Genomic DNA, 18,303 nt, shown 5'->3' on the forward strand with positions numbered 1-18,303 from the left:
TTTAGTCTCCCAACCGTCGTATAAATTCATTACAATTTCAGTATCTTGAAGATGGCAAGATGAAACTTTCTCCTGTTTACGGCGACGGAAGTTTTGCCGGAAGCTAGCTACTTTCAGACGGTCCATATATAACTCTCTTTCTTTTTTACGCCTTCAATCTTACTTTAGCTTTAATTTGACGGAAATTGTAATACCCCGTATTTTATATAATCGATTAAACGGATATTATTATATACTAGTTATTATACATTTTATAATGGTTGCATCGTAATATCGTGAATGTTATTAAGTCGGGTTTATATCGTATATGTTGAGTCGGGCTACATCACATTTTGTCTTTTGGGTCAAGAATCCTATCACCCATTTACCCATCTACATTTACCCAACGACCATACCCGTTTAACCCATTTGCCTTACCCGGAACATGTAACCACCATTTACCCTAAACCTAATCTAAGAGCCGCTCTCCCTCTCCCCTCTTTTAATTTTATCATTCATAAAACCATTTCTAAACCTAGAGAAAGGGAGAGGAAGAAGAATTGGCGAGCCTTTCATTTGATTGAAGATTTCTCATCGATTCCAACTTAATTCGATTTCCCTGTTTGTAAGTCGATTTCATTACATTGTTTATACTGTTTTAAAGTGTTCGTCTTCAAAAAGTTTGAAAAGAGAGTCCTGTTTATTTGATGTCTAGTTTATGCATATAAAATCTCGTAGTCAAATTATTTATGGTTTGTCCTAGGTGATTTATTTATGAACATGTCGCTGAAAAGTCCGCGAATCTGATTTGGTTGTGGAAAATGATTTGAAACCCTAATTTTTATGTCGATTCAGTTATGAGGTTTCTTCATACATCATCTTTGTATAGTCTAGATGATAATAGGATTTGGAATTAATGCAAAATAATGTTTTAAACTCGTTTTATGAATCAATACTTTTTATGCGACGGTTTCTGTCAGTTTTTGGAAATCAGTCTGAAAACCCTTGATAAGTTTGGAATTTGAGAAAAACACGTTTGTATATAATTTGTAGCTAAGACTCATGGGGTTCCAATCCAATTGGCCTTGTATCAATTTGATTTTTCTGGAATTAGTTATGTATTTTATTCCGAGTCTGTCATGTCTGGAAAATCAGGAAAAATCGTTTTTGTTCTTTAAGTTGATATTCCTATTAAGTTATGATGAGTCTAGGTTATGTGCATGATTATTTGATTGAGTAGGTGGTAATTATACATAATTATGTTATGTAGGTGATGGATATGTGAAGGATCATAATTGATTGCTTGTGTGCTTGGATTGCGAAAAGGTAGGGAAATACACTTGACTTATTATCGTTGTTGTTGAATTGTGTTGACTTGTTTGTGTTTCATATGACCAAACTGTGAACGTTGACTTGATTCGTGGTTGTTGATTCATGTTATGATTCATATCCTGGAATGTGCTTGACTGAATTGATCGTATTGAGTATATTATCACAACATTCGGTAACCGGCATGATTCTATGATTTACCAGTTCAATGATATGCATATTATGTTGCATTAATTTCTTGAGCATTCATATGCATTGGAGATGGAGGATGTTGTGGTGATGTGGTGTGGTGATGATGATGTTGTGATAAGGCCCAAAGTGGGTTCTACAGACTTGCCCGTGTCCTCGATTCTGAAATGCGATCGGCTACGGTCGATATATAGTCTCCGGGGATCGGTATGGTCAAGGGTTGTACGGGTTATGAGATATGAGTTGAGATGGAGGTGGAGGTGACGGAGGAGCATGCATATCATATTTTGTTGTTTCATTGTATTCCCTACTCAACCTCGTGGTTGACCCTGTGCATTCGTGAACACCTGTGATGATCCAAATATTGGGGAGCAGACTTGACAGGTTTATGAGATGGGATGAGAGCTTGATGGGCGTGGGACACTGGATCAGAAGACTTAGTAGCTAGATCATCATTTAGAAGACTTTCACTTTCATTTATGTTAGTTCTTTGTAATTTGATGTAAAAGAGGTTTTGTAAAAATTAAGTTAAAGAAATTATATAATTCGCCTTGGAGTTTAATTTGTTATTCACTACCTCGGGAAACCGAGATGGTAACTGTTCGGTTTATTAGGGAATGTCTTGCTAAAGGCTCCTTCATAAATCGGGGTGTTACAGAAATTCTTAAATATTACAGGTTGAGTTTAGCAATCCAGAAGAATAAATTATTGGATTAAAAGGAGCAACCACGGGTTCCCCCTATTATGGTTTGAGTAATTTGACATTTGAAACAAATTATCGAACGTATGGACCTTTTGGATATGGTGTAGACGAACAGGCGAATTTTAACTTTCGATTTGGGCCTGAAAATTATTTTGCTGGATTTTATGGCACTTTTAACTCAAATAAGCTCTCATCTATTGGTGTTTATGTCTGCCGAAGTTCTGAAAAATTGGTTAAATTGAGTTCCGTCAAAGCAGAAGACGGAGGCAACTGAGTTTGCTTAATGATGAGGTGAGAGAAGACGGAGGCATGGTGGTTAATGGTGATAACTTCAGCAGGTTGGTGCTGGTAGCTGGACGATGGCCTGAACTCGTGTTTGTCGAATCACTGCTCATTTTATGTTGAATCGAGGGATTGGTAATTGGTAATTATTGTATTCAACTTTGGAAATCTATTTTTAAGTTTCAATTTTCGTAGCTGCATAATTCAATTGATCTTCATTCGAACTATATTATTGATGAAAGCTCTTGAATTTGTGTGTCATGGAATGGTTTTCATCCGAACATCGGTCGTCGGAAATAAAATCGCCAGAAAATGACAAAAATTGTAGCGAAGGACTCGCCTTCATGGTCACTATTTTCGAATTCGGGTATGCTTCTGATTGGGCGAAATGTTGATTGGGCGATTCTTTATGCATCACAAAATCTGAAAGATTGCGGCGGGTTTGGTTTTCATCTGCTCAGTTTAATTTGAGCCGAGTTGGGGTTGAATAGAAGGATCACTGTCATTCTCGAGTTTCTATTAAACTAAACAGTCCAGTTGTGGTTCGCATCATCTTAGTCATTTGACGCCGTCAGGTGTTAAAACGGAGAGAATAGGTAGGTATGTTAGTTATCATGTTCGAATCATTGTTAACTGGAATTTAAGAGGTAAATAGAATTTCACGTTTGTCTTTATGCAAATCGTTGTTTACTTTCATTGCTTCAGGAGCATCAGTTTCATGTTTTGCTTGAAACATTCCAAAAGTTCATACAAGTTCAAATTCTCTTATGACACGCATGAGATTGTGATCACTTGTGTAATAAAAACTCTATAATCCGGTATTAGCGTTACAGAAGGATATGATGTTAGTAATAAGAACCATATGGAACGACACTGCGTAATATGGACACTCTGCCTTCATTATTTATTTCCCCATTATGGGCTCAAACTTGGGTTGCTTCAAAGTTTGAGCCCTTTTGTGTATGTGTTTGATTACATGCTTATTGGCATTTGCAGGATGAATTATGTTTAGAGGCTTGAATCTATATTACATTTCAACATTTGCAATAGATTGAATTGATGAACTGTTTTCCATTGTTTGTGGTTCGGTAACTTGGAAATTCAAGTTCCCTTGTGTTTTAGCAACTGGAATAGGAAATATGGGACTGACTTGGTGTCTTTTGCCATTTATTGGGCAGCAATAACATTACAATAACATTACAATAACATCAGAATAACAGCACAATAACATGCGGTAAAAAAAGAGTAAAAAAATCAAAGTGACACCGGAATAACATCACAATAACAGCAGAATAACAGTAGAATAACAGCACAATAACACGTGAAAAAAAAAAGAAAAAAAAAATCAGAGTTGTAAAAAAAAATCAAAGTGACACCGGAACAACATCACAAACAGCAGAATAACATTATAATAACAGCACAATAACACATGGTAAAAAAAAGAAAAAAAAATCAAAGCCGTAAAAAAATCAAAGTGGCACCGGAATAATATCACAATAACACCAGAATAACAGCACAATAACATGCGGTAAAAAAAGAGTAAAAAAATCAAAGTAGTTAAAAAAATCAAAGTAGTTAAAAAATCAAAGTGACACCGGAATAACATCACAATAACAGCAGAATAATAGTAGAATAACAGCACAATAACACGTGGTAAAAAAAAATCAAAGTCGTAAAAAAATTCACAGTAACAGCAGAATAACATCACAATAACAGCGGAATAACAATAACAGCACAATAACATATGGTAAAAAAAAGAGAAAAAAAATCAAAGTCGTAAAAAAAATCAAAGTAACAGCAGAATAACATCACAATAACAACGGAATAACAATAACAACACAATAACATGTGGTAAAAAAAAAGAGAAAAAAATCAAAGTCGTAAAAAAAATCCAGGTAAAAAAAAGCACAATAATAGCATAATAACACGAGGTAAAAAAAATAAGAGTAAAAAAATCCGGTACAAAAAGAAAAAGAAAAAAAGGTAACATAATGAGTAAATTAAAGAAAAACATAAGAGAAAACAAAAATCAAAGTGGTAAAAAAAAAAGCATAATAACACGAGGTAAAAAAAGAGAAAAAAAAAAGTAACATTAGAAAAAAGAGAAAATAAGTAAATGACAATGGTTTTATATGACATGTAAGATTTGATCTTGGTCACTCATCTCTAATATAATCTAGTGGCTGAGATTCCCCAACTCACAACTCACCATAAGAACCAAAATCACCAAATCCAAAGATATATATATATATATATATATATATATATATATATATATATATATATATATATATATATATATATATATAGAGAGAGAGAGAGAGAGAGAGAGAGAGAGAGAGAGAGAGGGAGAGAGAGAGAGAGAGAGAGAGAGAGGCGGGATCTCGTGAGTTTGATTCTTATGGTGAGTTGTGAGTTTGGAAAATCTGGACCATTGAAATAAGAAAAAATGGACGACTGGAATCAAAACAAAGTCAGCTCATTAAAAAAAAAAGTCATCTTCTCACTACTACAAATCCAGGCAACTACAACGCCCCTTTAACAACGATTATTCACGAAAATCACAATAGACGTTGTAGAATGTATGGCGCGAATTTTACTAAAATCAATTACAACGGGTGTGGTTATAAAAACCGTTGTTATTCGTTTTAACAACGGGTCACACATGAACAACCGTTGTTAATAATTTGGCGCAAAATTGGCGCAAAGTTAGTGAAAAGTAATCACAACGGTTATTTTTGAAACCCGTTGTTAAAACTTATTTAACAACGGGTTTTTTTTACAACCATTGTTAAAACATATTTCACAACGGTTGTTGTTTAATAACCGTTGTCAATACCTTCCATACTCTAAACCACACAAACACAAGTCTGCTGCAGGCACAAAACACAAACCTTAATACATACACAAACACAAACCCAGCAGCAGCCAAACACAAACACAAAACACACACTTTCTCATCGTCTCTTTCTCTCTTTCTCATCGTCGCTTTATCTTCTCGCCGTCACTGTTGATTTCATCGTCTCTTTACGTACGTTCTGTAATTATCAGGTTTGTTTCATCGTCATTATTTTATTTTTCTAATTATTTCGATTCCATGTATGTGTTTTTATCGACCATTAGGTTAGTTCAAAGATCTGCTAATTATTTCATTTCCATCTTCTTTGGCGTCCTTCAGTACGGATCGAGCATAGTAAGAGTCTTAAGGATGATATCATTCATTTTGTTGGAGTTTGGAGTTTGTTTTGAAAGATTAAGGAGAGGGTTAATTTATTTGGAGTTTGTTTTAGCAGTTAGGGTTTGGAGAATATATTGAGATAATGGAAATGCATGTTAGTTGAGATAATGCAATGTATTTATATATGTTAGGAAGTTGTGCCATAATCAGCATCATCATATCTCTCAATACTGCTTCAAATCTTATTGGACAGTAATGGCAGTAATAATCTGGATCTTGATGTTGACTGATCTATGGAGTTGAAAAAATGGAAGCAAATCAAACAAGCATAACTCAACACTTTCAAAATGATCATTTCATTTAATTTTAAACCAAATACATTACAAAAATTATCAGAAATCAAAAGATGTATAATAAGCCGGAACAACCCCGGTTAAGCGTAAAAAGCGCTTCTCAACCTGCCACCAATCACGCCACTCTGGTATACCGCTAACTTACGGGTCATTGGCTTCATATTTTGCAATAACAGATTGAATATATGCAAGGACACGACTTGCATGTGGAGATAAGGTTGGAAGAGTACAACTCAACATATCTCTGGCTGCAGCCAAGTTGCGAGTAACAGGCCGACGAGGGTATGAAGATGATGATGATGAGGCTTTGTTGACAAGCCGGACTGCTTCACGCCTCTTAATCCAATAATTCCGTTGATGTTCAAGGGATGCTTTGATTAATGGGTGTTGATCGGCGGGAAGCCCGGCGAGAACCTTCCCATCATCTTCAATCGTTTGTGTAAGCCATTCTTCGTTGTTGATAAAATTAGGGTTCATTGCCATGTTGTTTCAATTAATGAATGTTAGATACTAAAGGATGCTTTAATATTTATAGCTAGTCACATTTATAAGTTTTTTCAAAACCATTGGTAATTAATTTAAGGGATATTCTGCATGCATCGGAATTCTAATGGGCCGTAATTATACATGCATCTAGTAATATTTAATTTAATTTTTTTTTTATTTTTTAAGAACAAACAACAACGGTTATTTACAAACAACCCGTTGTCTTTAGTTATAACAACGGTTTTGTATATTACAACCCGTTGTTATAACTTTCCCCCCAAAATTGAGTCACACTTTCCACAACGGGTTTTTATACTTAAAACCGTTGTTAAAACTATTAACAACGGGTTGCTTAAGAAAACCAACCGTTGTTACAACCTTTTACAACGGACGCTTTAACAACGTCCGCTTTTTTATATAACAACGGTTTTTGACCGTTGTTATAGCCTGTATCTGTAGTAGTGTCTCAACTTCCCGTCATTTACACTTGCACAATTACTATCTCTCTCTAGAAATTTTATCCCCTCTTTTTCTCTTGCTAATTTCCTTAAACAGTGCATTAATTTTGCACATTTTCTTTCTTAATGATTCTAAAAAATCAATTTCGTCTGAGTGTTAAAATAATCAAAAAATCAATTTCGTCTGAGTGTTAAAATAATCAAAACATGTTCGATTCTTTTATTTCAACAAAATCATGATGTTGATCGATGAATGAAGATGGAGAAGAGCAATTGAAGGTAAGCGAGAGATTGCATAAGCAGAAGACTTCAATAGCCGAATCGAAATCAAGGACGGAATGAAGAAACTTGAGAAGACGACGCAGACCGCGAACTCGAAGAAAAGAGAACTCAGCGCACGCATCTCTGATTCCGGATCCGAGAGCAAGGGTGACTTCTCTGTAAGTTTTGCGCTGAGTTTGTGTGTCAAGATGTTCCACCACCGCCTCCGTAGACGGCGGATTTGGCTGTGTTTGTGATTCAAAGTTTTCCGTCCCCGGCGACGTTGGCTGATCGTATGTCTTGGGATTCATTTAGTTGCGTCTCAGGTTGTTCGGGGGATTAGAAAGTAAGTATGGGTTTTTTGAGATGGAAATATTCATCTAACACTCTCAACTACAAACAAACACATACATACCAAAGCAATTCAACATTCATATAATGAAGTTCTTGAAGTTTTATTAAGCTAATGCTCTCCGAATACGATTTCAGATTGCTGATCGTCACACTCGAGAGAAGAAGGCATACACAAGAATGTTCCAGTAAACATGGTACGTCAGACGTGTTTGTTACCCTTCGTCTAATTCCAGTCCTTGTATTGTAGAAATAGAAACAGCCATTTATAATTGAATGAGAAGTACTAACTATACAAGATCAATGCAGGCACTTGATGATTGTTGGCCTCACGAAAGAAAGGTACAATTAAGGCTCTTAAATTAACGAAACTAATGAAGGGTTTATTCACCTTGGAACTGAATATAATTCATCTGGTACAAACTGTATATTTCAGGTTTTTGGCAGGAGTAGTTTTCTCGGACTGGGATGGGCATAGATCTGATAATTTTCAATCTTGTATAGATGATGAAAAAATACATAAAACTTCAAGTGTTTTTAAAAAGATGCATGGCCTGCATACTCACTCCTGAACATTGTTTTCTGCACCATCTTGTCGGATTATTCTTATGTTCACTACTTTCAAAGTAGCATAATGAGAAATTTAGAAAAATGTAAGAATAACATCACAATAACAGTACAATAACATAAGAATAGCACTACAATAACACCGGAATAACAGTACAATAACACCAGAATAACGGCACAATAACACGTGGTAAAAAAGAGTGGAAAATGAAAGTAGTAAAAAAATCAAAGTGACACCAAAATAACATCACAATAACAGCAGAATAACAGTAGAATAACAGCACAATAACACGTAGTAAAAAAAAGAAAAAAAATCAAAGTCGTAAAAAAATTCACAGTAACAGCAGAATAACATCACAATAATAGCGGAATAACAATAACAACACAATAACATATGGTAAAAAAAAAAAGAAAAAAAAAAATCAAAGTAACAGCAGAATAACATCACAATAACAGCTGAATAACAATAACAGCTCAATAACATGTGGTAAAAAAAAAGAGAAAAAAAATCAAAGTCGTAAAAAAAATCCAGGTAAAAAAAAGCACAATAATAGCATAATAACACGAGGTAAAAAAATAAGAGTAAAAAAAATTTCAAGTAAAAAAAATCTGGTACAAAAAGAAAAAGAAAAAAAGGTAACATAATGAGTAAATTAAAGAAAAACACAAGAGAAAACAAAAATCAAAGTGGTAAAAAAAAAAGCATAATAACACGAGGTAAAAAAAAAGAGAAAAAAAATTAAAGTAAAAAAAAAAGTAACATTAGAAAAAAAGAGAAAATAAGTGAATGACAATGGTTTTATATAACATGTAAGATTTGATCTTGGCCACTCATCTCTAATATAATCTAGTGGCTGAGATTCCCCCAACTCACAACTCACCATAAGAACCAAAATCACCAAATCCAATCTATATATATATATATATATATATATATATATATATATATATATATATATATATATATATATATATATATAGATTTAGGATCGGGTGAGAACGAACACTCGGTGAGAACGGTGAGAACAAGCTAATTTAATTAACATTGACACCATTTCTTTCCCGATGAATCAATTTTCCCAAACTCCCGCCATAATATAATTCCCATTTATTAATATCGACCACTAGGCCACCACCCTCACACGTCGTCGGGCGACCACCGGAGGTTCGAATCCACCTCGTCGCCGCCGAATCTCCCAGACCACCTCAACCATCCACCTTCAACATACCGCAACCTAGGTCAAATTAAAAAGACAAGAATAACCAAATTTAATCCCGTGGAGCTACGATGACAACCTCTCTTTCACATACATCACACGGAGTTGGAGCTCCGAACAACCTAACACTAGCAAAGACGCTCAATTGACGCAGAGCACCACCCCGGATCTCCGAGAGCCACCACAACCATACACATTCCACATTTAGCCACAAACAGCACTAATCGTCTTGCCGGAGCTATAAATTCTCTCGCCGACGTGATGCTGTCAACGGCGACATAGTTGATTATGCTTCGATGTATCTTCATTAATTATTGATGTATCTAACCCCTATTTTAATGTATCTAAAAATAGATACATAAAACTAGTCACTAGGTACATCGAAATTGATTTGAGATACATCAATATTTAACCCAGATACACTAATTTCGTTACCTTCGACAATGATGAATCTGGTGATGGTGACCACGCAAACAACAAAGATGATGACAACATAACTATTTTTATGTATCTTACCATTGATACACAAAATTAGTTATTATGTACATTAAAAATTGTTTGAGATACATCAATATAGAAACAAAATTCACTAATTGCGTTTTGCTTAAACTGAGAAGAGTGTTCGGCCGCCGTTGATTATCTGTAGTCGAAAAATAGGTCGCTTGTGGTTGCTAAGGTGGTGGTGTGCCGGCTTGTTCGTTGTGTGCAGGTTTGTACCAAGGGATATTCGCCGACGTTATTGACTGTCGCTAGTGGCGGCGGTAGGTTACTTTGAATCGTTACTCGCCGACGATAAACAACACCTGAGCAGATTAAAGAGTGCGGGACGAGGGTTGATGAAATGGGTTTGAGGGAGATGGGGTATTGGTCGATATTTTGTCGCACGACGGTGCTGGTGATGTGATGTCGTACCTCCGACAATGGCAGTTGAGATGTTGTGATGGTGGGTTGTTGGCTCGTTGTATGATTGAGAGTTTTGGTAAATTGGATTTGTGGGATTGGGTATTATCACCAATTAATGTGTGTCGTTGATTTGTGTAATCCAATGATGGAGAGTCGTTCTCACCGAGTGATCGTTCTCACCTGATCCCACCTCTATATATATATATATATATATATATATATATATATATATATATATATATATATCATGCTTGGGCCACACGTATTATGGAACTTCTGGTGCCCACTACGGGTTATGTGATTTATTTAAATTTTCGACTTGTATTTCACATAACGTAAACTATTCTTTATTGCTTATTATATTTTATTTAACCGGCATGTTCAATTATAAAATGGAATATTTATTAATATAAGACAAGTATGAGTTATTTATTATTACATAGTTATTTGTGAAGATTCATATTCTTGATAATGTCTTGTATTGTTCGGATGTGAGAGTCTTGATTCTATCGGTTACTAGGGGTGAGCCAGAGGCCCTCTAGTTGCGGTATGATCGTCGGGAGTGATATTCTCATCCATACTTATGGTGATGCAGGCCATAAGTATGAATGTGACATTAATCATCCCGTCCCTGAGTCTTGGTCCTATCGGACACTAGAGGTGAGCCATAGGCCCTCTAGTTACGATATGATTGATCGGGAGTGATATTCCCATCCGTACTTATGGTGATGCAGGCTATAAGTATGAATGTGACATTAGTCATCCCGTCCCTGAGTCTCGGTCCTATCGGATACTAGGGGTGAGCCGCCATAGGCCCTCTAGTTGCGATAAGGTCGTCGGGATTAATGTTCCCATCCGTACTTATGGTGAGATGCAAGTCATAAGTATGAATATGACATTAATAATCCCGTTCTATGTGCTTGTTTGTTGTGCTTGTTTGTTGCACTTGTTTGTTGTATTTGGCCATGTTTTAAAGGTAACCGCTGAGCCAGATACTTGTTTGTTGTGCCTCGGACATGTTTTAAAGGTAACCTCTGAGTTGGGCACTTGTTTGTTGTATTTGGCCATGTTTTAAAGGTAACCGCTGAGCCAGATACTTGTTTGTTGTGCCTCGGACATGTTTTAAAGGTAACCTCTGAGTCGGGCACTTGTTTGTTGTATTTGGCCATGTTTTAAAGGTAACCGCTGAGGCAGATACTTATTTGTTGCGCCTCGGACATGTTTTAAAGGTAACCTCTGAGTCGGGCACTTGTTTGGTCTATTTGGCCATGTTTTAAAGGTAACCGCTGAGCCAGATACTTGCTTGTTGTACCTCGAACATGTTTTAAAGGTAACCTCTGAGTCGGGTACTTGTTTGTAGTATTTGGACATGTTTTAAGGGTAACCGCTGAGCCAGATACTTTATGTCTGGTGCCTCGGACATGTTTTAAAGGTAACCTCTGAGTTGGGCACTTGTTTGTAGTATTTGGACATGTTTTAAAGGTAACCGCTGAGCCACATACTTTAAAGGTCGTGCCTTGGACATGTTTTAAAGGTAACCGCTGAGCCAAGGTACTTAAGGACTTGTGTCTCGGACATGCTTTAAAGGTAGCCTCTGAGCCGGATGCTTTGCTTATTATGTGATGTTAGTAGTCCCATTTCATATATTGTATGTTGTTTGGTTCTCAAAGTTGAATGTATCATATGCCTTATCTATGATTGACTACGCATGTTTTGAATGTTAGTCTCATGTCTGAGTGCTTGCATCAAATAGTTATATTCATGATGTTCTAATATGTTCTTGTTTATCTGTGTTTCGACATTTTGTGGCTGGGAGAACCTTGAGTTACTCCCCACTTACTGTGGCGTTCATGTTTACATGAATGACAGGTGGTGAAGATGCTTACGTGGGGAAGACGTGTGGGCTAGCGAGAACTAAACCCTTGGACCTTAGTTTGCTAGTTTAGAAACCCCTTATTTGTTTATTCGTGGGATATATTTTCCCCGCTTTCTAGACTTGGGTTATAATAACCTAAGTTTGTCTATTGTAGTATTTGTTTCATTTCTTTTGGCACCCGCGTGTTAATCTTTAACTAGTAATTTAAAAGTTTTTAAAATCTAATAAATTTCCGCTTTAATTTATTAGTTATATTTTCTGCTTTATCGCGAGGTGTCACAGTGGATCATTTCCAGACAAAGATATATGTATCCAGCCAGTCGGCTTGACCAGTTCAACTACCTTTATTTCCTGTAAATTTAAACAGAAAAGTGGTATGTAACATCAGTAATTTCATACACAGAAATTGGAACATATGGTTGACAGTTGACACCAGTATCATAATCCATAGTGGTAGTTACTTTGTTTACCTAGGGAAGTTTTATTCTTAAAAACGATATGATGTGTGTTTACTTTACTCAAAGTGTAATTCGGATATACTAAGGCCTAAGCAGCTGACGAGCTTCTGTGGTGTCATGTTATTCTGGACATGTGCCCACACTCACACCGACTACTGCGTACAAGGATGTAATATAGTTGAAAATTGTGGAAGTCTTGAGCAAGAGGGTCTCAGTGTCTCACAATTAAACCATGTATGGTGAAATGGTAAGCCTCTAATTTAACAGTGCAGAAACTCACAACTCTAGAAAGCTTCAATAGCCATCTTACACAACAACAACATTACCCCAGTGCCTCAGGCCCTCAATGGCTCCCACAAAATTGCGAGGTGGGGGGGGGGATGCACGTTACCTTTGTGTTAGCAACACAAAGAGGCTGTTTCTAAATGACACATGATGAAAAAATGCGCCAAGTACTACATCGAAGGACCGCTACTTCACATGAGCAAGAAGCGCAACCACTTTAGTGAGCCATTTTGATTTACTCCAACACAATCAGTCCGGGCAATCGTCACCTTGATTTACAAGTCATGGGAAACAACCAATGATTTTCTCTTTTTTCTCCCCCAAAACAATGGATAAGTTTCATATATGTGACACTTCGCTAGAGTTTTTTGGAGGCATCTATCAAATTCTTAGTGACTAGAATTATACAAAAATTTATACTTTATTCACCTCAAAATTGAGATGAAACAGGTGACAGCTTTACGCATTGAAAAGTTACCTTCAGTTTATGGAATCCATCACCAGCTCTTATAGAAATCTTACTCGGAGTGTAGCTCTCATCAAGCTTGTAATTGACATAGAGAAAAATCACCTGAAATCAAAATAGTATCAGAGTTCGGAGAGCGGTGAGTCCCAATTTGCAATCAGTTCAAACCAAACAAATACGAAAATAAATAGTGAATTAGCACAATTACTTGCATTTTCACTTTCTTCTTGAACTGAATGTTTATAACATGAGGTTGTGCACCATCAGATCTAATTACACACAAGGCAAGAAATTAGGATATACGACTATGCTTAATAGTTAACACGAGTAAAAACTGATAAGAAAGCCAGCAAAGAAGAGTCAAGATTAGAGACAGGGAGTAGTTTACTGCCAATAGGTCTCAAAATTATCATCGCGGAGGCATTGAACGCCATTGCCAGGCTTGCAAGAACTAACACTCCAAGCAGCATTCTTTGTCATCTCTCTTAGATCACTATCTACACTCAAATGCTTACTACCTCCAATTAGCTTTCCCTCCTCCCCATCACACGATTCTGTTGCCATCTTAGTGGCTCTCACCAGTCTCCTATCCACAGAGACACAGAAATCAACTAATTTCCCAAATTTCGCAAACATAAGTTCACTAAGCGAGATGGCCTCATGGCCCACGAAGCTTTGACCATTGATTTCTTCATATATACATAAAACCTAAAAAATTAAAATTTGTCGCGTTTGATTCATCAAAACATTAGTCAACAGTGGCGGAGCCAGAATTTGAAATCGCGGGTGAAAGTTTTCAGTGTGGGATTATAATAATAAACTAAAATAAAATAAAAAATCGGAACTTTCAACTAATAAAAAAGCAGCTATTAGGGAAAAGGGTAGGAATTTAATAACATTACAGACAGTAAAGATTTGAACTGAAACACCTCAAAACCCCCCAATTTCAAAAAAACCAAGAATTGGGTGATTTCCAATACAAAATTGTGTAAAAGTAAAAAGAATTACATCAATTAGGGAAAAGGGTAGGAATTTAATCAAGTCTACTAATAAAAAAAGCAGCAATTAGCTCAAAAATAGATGAAATTATAGGACAATCAGCATAATCAGAAATAATAAAATCATAATGATTAACCCAGTTGTAGTTTAGAAAGACTCAAATTGATTAAATTAGATTAGATTAGAGTTTGATGATTAATTGATTAAATCAGATAACAGAAAAACAAGAGAGTTAGAAAGCTTACAGATTGGCGGGGAGTAAACGGTTTGAATATTAGAGAAAAAGATGTAATTTGATTTTGGAACACTCTGAACCCAGAAGAGGTAGTGATATCATCATTATATATATAAAAGAATAATGTAAAACCGCTAATGTGGCGCAACAATATTTCAGAAAAGTATTTTACAAGGCCTCTCCTTTACTCTCACAAAAGCCAAAATACATACTACTATGTACATCATCATCCCTAACCTTGAGAGGCCTTCTTACAACTTACAAGCTACAACTACGAACCAATCTTCAGCCAACAACTATTACCCATCACGGACTCAACTAAATATATCTCACACTTCCGAAACGCAACACTTATGTAATTCACAAAACGTGCTTGCCTTTGTTACATATTACTTATTCAAATAAGGTTTAGACAACGTGAACAGAGCGACATATCCAACCAAATTCACTTCAATTCCATCACACCACGACCGTCAACGTCCTTGAATAAGTAATATGCAACCAAGACAAGCACATTTTGCCAATTACATAAGTGGTGGCCTCCTTCAAATTCACTTCAATTCCATCACAACACCAGCGTCAACAACGACATTTTTGCAAAGATAATCGCATCCAGAAAATACACCGTGAACAGAGCGACAACGTCGACGAACGTACACCAAACCTCCATAAATGACAATTTCCGAGATGAGTTTAACCGAATTTTTTTAAGAATGGCGTTATGTGGTCAACGACAAGGCATAAGATGTATACAGGGGATTTTAAAAGTATGATTAACGGTCGTTGTGGGCTTATGGCTTGATCGACGGCGGGGATGGTGGTAACTCGGTGTGAGGCAGGAATGATTTTGAGTGAAAATTGTTTTGCAGAGGGATAAAGACTTTTGAGTGATTTATAATTTTTTTAGATTAGGATGATTAATTAATCATGATTTTATTTAATTTTTGATTTTTGATTTTTTTTTTCTTTAAACAAATTTGATAGGCAAACTAAGCATAATTATAATCCATACATTTTTTAAATAGGTGAAACGATTCATTTACTCTCTTAAGTTTGGTTAATTGTAAATTATCTATTTAAAAATAAAATAAAATAAATGTGAATTAAATATCATAAATTTTTATGAATAGGTACCCAAAAAAAAAATTAATATACTAATTAAACCCTTTAATTATTAACAATACTAAGTCAACTTAGTTTGTTTAGCTAATTTGCACATGTTTATTTTAGTTTCCTAGTTTCATGTAATTAGCTTTAGTCAATATTGTTATATCTACTTCCACGTAAATAGCTACTAGTTAGCTTAGATTTAGGTTATTGTTAATCCTCTTGTATTATATATAACTCATTGTAAACTCAGTTTAATTATAAATGAAAATCATCTTTTAAACCTCATACTTTACATGGTATCAGAGCACAAATGGGTCTTGCTCTCCTCACTCAAGCACAAATGCCCCTCACGTTCTGGCCACTCGCTTTCTCCACAGCTACTTATCTCATAAACAGGCTGCCTTCCACCACACTACATAACATATCACCTTACAAAATTCTTTTTTCTACAAATACCAATTACCAAAAACTTCGTCCGTTTGGGTGCCTATGCTATCCATGGCTCCGACCCTATAATAATCACAAACTCGAACCCAAGTCGACACCGTGTGTGTTTGTCGGATACTCCAACACTAAAAGTGCCTATCTTTGCTTGGAACCCGCCACCAAACGTTTGTATACCTCCAGACATGTTCGATTCATCGAAACCCACTTTCCTTATGTTTAACTAACTAAATCCAGTATCTCAACCCTTCCCTCTCCCGTTAATTGGTGCACCTTGACTCTCCCTATCCTACCTCCCTTTGTCGACAACCCTACTGCCCAACCACCTTCATCGCAGCCCATCCCAACCCCTGCTACCCCTGTCGACCCAACCCCTGCCTCACCCTCCTCTGTTTCGCATCCCGCTGCCACTGAACCCTCCTCTCCTTCCACACCTCCCTCTAAATCAGCCACGCCACCGCCTCCACCACCACCTCCACCACCACCTCCACAAAGAAACCGTCCCATCACTAGACTTTGCAACAGTATTATTAAACCCAATCCAAAATATGTTAAACCAACCAAAACAGCCAACACCGCCATCCTTTCCTCGACCCATACCACTCCAACGACCACCAAACAGGCTCTTGTTAATCCTCGTTGAAGACAGGCCATGACCGAAGAACACCAGGCCTTATTGCGAAATCAGACCTGGACCCTTATACCACGAAACCAAGCCTCCAATATCGTTGGTTGCAAATGGGTGTTTCGGGTAAAGTACAACACCGATGGAAGCATAAAACAACACAAAGCGAGACTCGTTGCTAAGGGTTTTCATCAACGGCCCGGCATCAATTACTCAGAAACCTTTAGTCCTATTATTAAACCCACCACTATTCGTCTTATTTTAACAATTGTAGTGACTCAAAACTGGCATCTTTATCAACTTGATATCAACAACACATTTCTTCAAGGTAAGTTACATGAGTCCGTTTTTTATGATACAACCACCCGGATTCGTTGACCCTAGCAACCCTGACTTAATAAGGCCATATATGGTCTTAAACAAGCCCCGAGAACATGGTATACCGCTCTCAAAACGCACCTTGTCACGCATGGTTTTCGCCATTTAGTGTCAGACCCTTCCTTATTTATTTTACAAAAACCTACTGTCAAACTTTTTGTTCTTGTTTACGTCGACGACATTATCGTCACTGGCCCAAACAAGGATCATATTTCTCAATTTATTTCTCACCTTTCCAACGTCTTTTCACTTAAGGATTTGGGTCCCCTTTCTTATTTTTTAGGAATAGAGGTCACACCCACACGACATGGTCTCCACTTAAACCAAACTAAGTATCTGTCCGACCTCCTTCACAAATATAACTTTCAAGAGTGTAAACCCGCCTCTACACCGATGGTCTCCCACCCTCCTCTTGTAGCTGAACCTCTCAATCCCGTTGACAATGAAATGGATTATAGAGCTATAATTGGCAGCCTGCAATATCTTTCCTTGACCCGACCCGACATTGCATTCCCGGTCAACAAACTTGCACAATTTTTAACACACCCCACATCGACCCACTCGATGGCCCTCAAGCGTCTTCTACGTTATCTATGTGGTACACTTCATCTCGGACTACACCTTAACCGTATGTCCCCTCTTCGGCTTCATGCATATTGTGACGCGGATTGGGGTGGTGACCCCTCTGATTATGTCTCGACCACTGGTTATATTGTTTATCTAGGAAGTAATCCTATTTCTTGGTCTTCTAAAAAGCAACGTGCCATATCTCAATCAACCACGAAAGCTGAATTTCGTGGTGTCTCTACTACTACAACCGAGCTACTCTGGTTACATTCTTTACTTCAAGAATTGGGTGTCTCAACGAAAATTGCTCCTACAATTTATTGTGACAATTTGAGTGCCACGCACTACTCCGCCAATCCCGTGTTCCATTCTAGAATGAAGCACCTAGCCATTACATTTCACTTTGTCAAAGAGCAAGTCCGACAAGGCCTTATTCGATTCAGCATATTAATGGTACGGACCAGCTAGCCGACACCCTTACGAAGCCCCTTCAAAAACCTCGGTTCCTTGAGTTATCTTCCAAGATTGGTCTTCGTCTTCGACCGTCCATCTTGAGCGGGAATATTAATAATACTAAGTCAACTTAGTTTGTTTAGCTAATTTG

At 36.8% G+C, this 18,303-nt stretch overlaps 1 protein-coding gene and 1 long non-coding RNA gene across 2 annotated transcripts in view; one reads left to right on the forward strand and one right to left on the reverse strand.

Moving 5' to 3' along the window:
* The window catches only part of LOC141656012 (anaphase-promoting complex subunit 10-like), a 63,686-nt gene extending 49,012 nt beyond the window's left edge, over positions 1 to 14,674 (reverse strand). Inside the window, exons 1-5 of the mRNA XM_074462978.1 lie at positions 14,586 to 14,674; positions 13,730 to 13,927; positions 13,550 to 13,610; positions 13,354 to 13,446; positions 12,413 to 12,483 (exon numbers count right to left, since the gene is read on the reverse strand). Coding sequence (XP_074319079.1) covers positions 12,413 to 12,483; positions 13,354 to 13,446; positions 13,550 to 13,610; positions 13,730 to 13,905 — 401 coding nt within the window. The 5' untranslated portion in view covers positions 13,906 to 13,927; positions 14,586 to 14,674. The remainder of the gene's footprint in view (positions 1 to 12,412; positions 12,484 to 13,353; positions 13,447 to 13,549; positions 13,611 to 13,729; positions 13,928 to 14,585) is intronic.
* On the forward strand, positions 6,979 to 8,183 carry LOC141656011 (uncharacterized). The gene is made up of 3 exons (XR_012548286.1): positions 6,979 to 7,766; positions 7,879 to 7,911; positions 8,006 to 8,183. It is a non-coding gene; the product is annotated as an uncharacterized LOC141656011 (long non-coding RNA).
* Positions 14,675 to 18,303: the final 3,629 nt, after the last annotated feature.

The sequence above is a fragment of the Silene latifolia genome, chromosome 5 (assembly GCF_048544455.1).
Source record: "Silene latifolia isolate original U9 population chromosome 5, ASM4854445v1, whole genome shotgun sequence".
NCBI lineage: Eukaryota > Viridiplantae > Streptophyta > Magnoliopsida > Caryophyllales > Caryophyllaceae > Silene > Silene latifolia.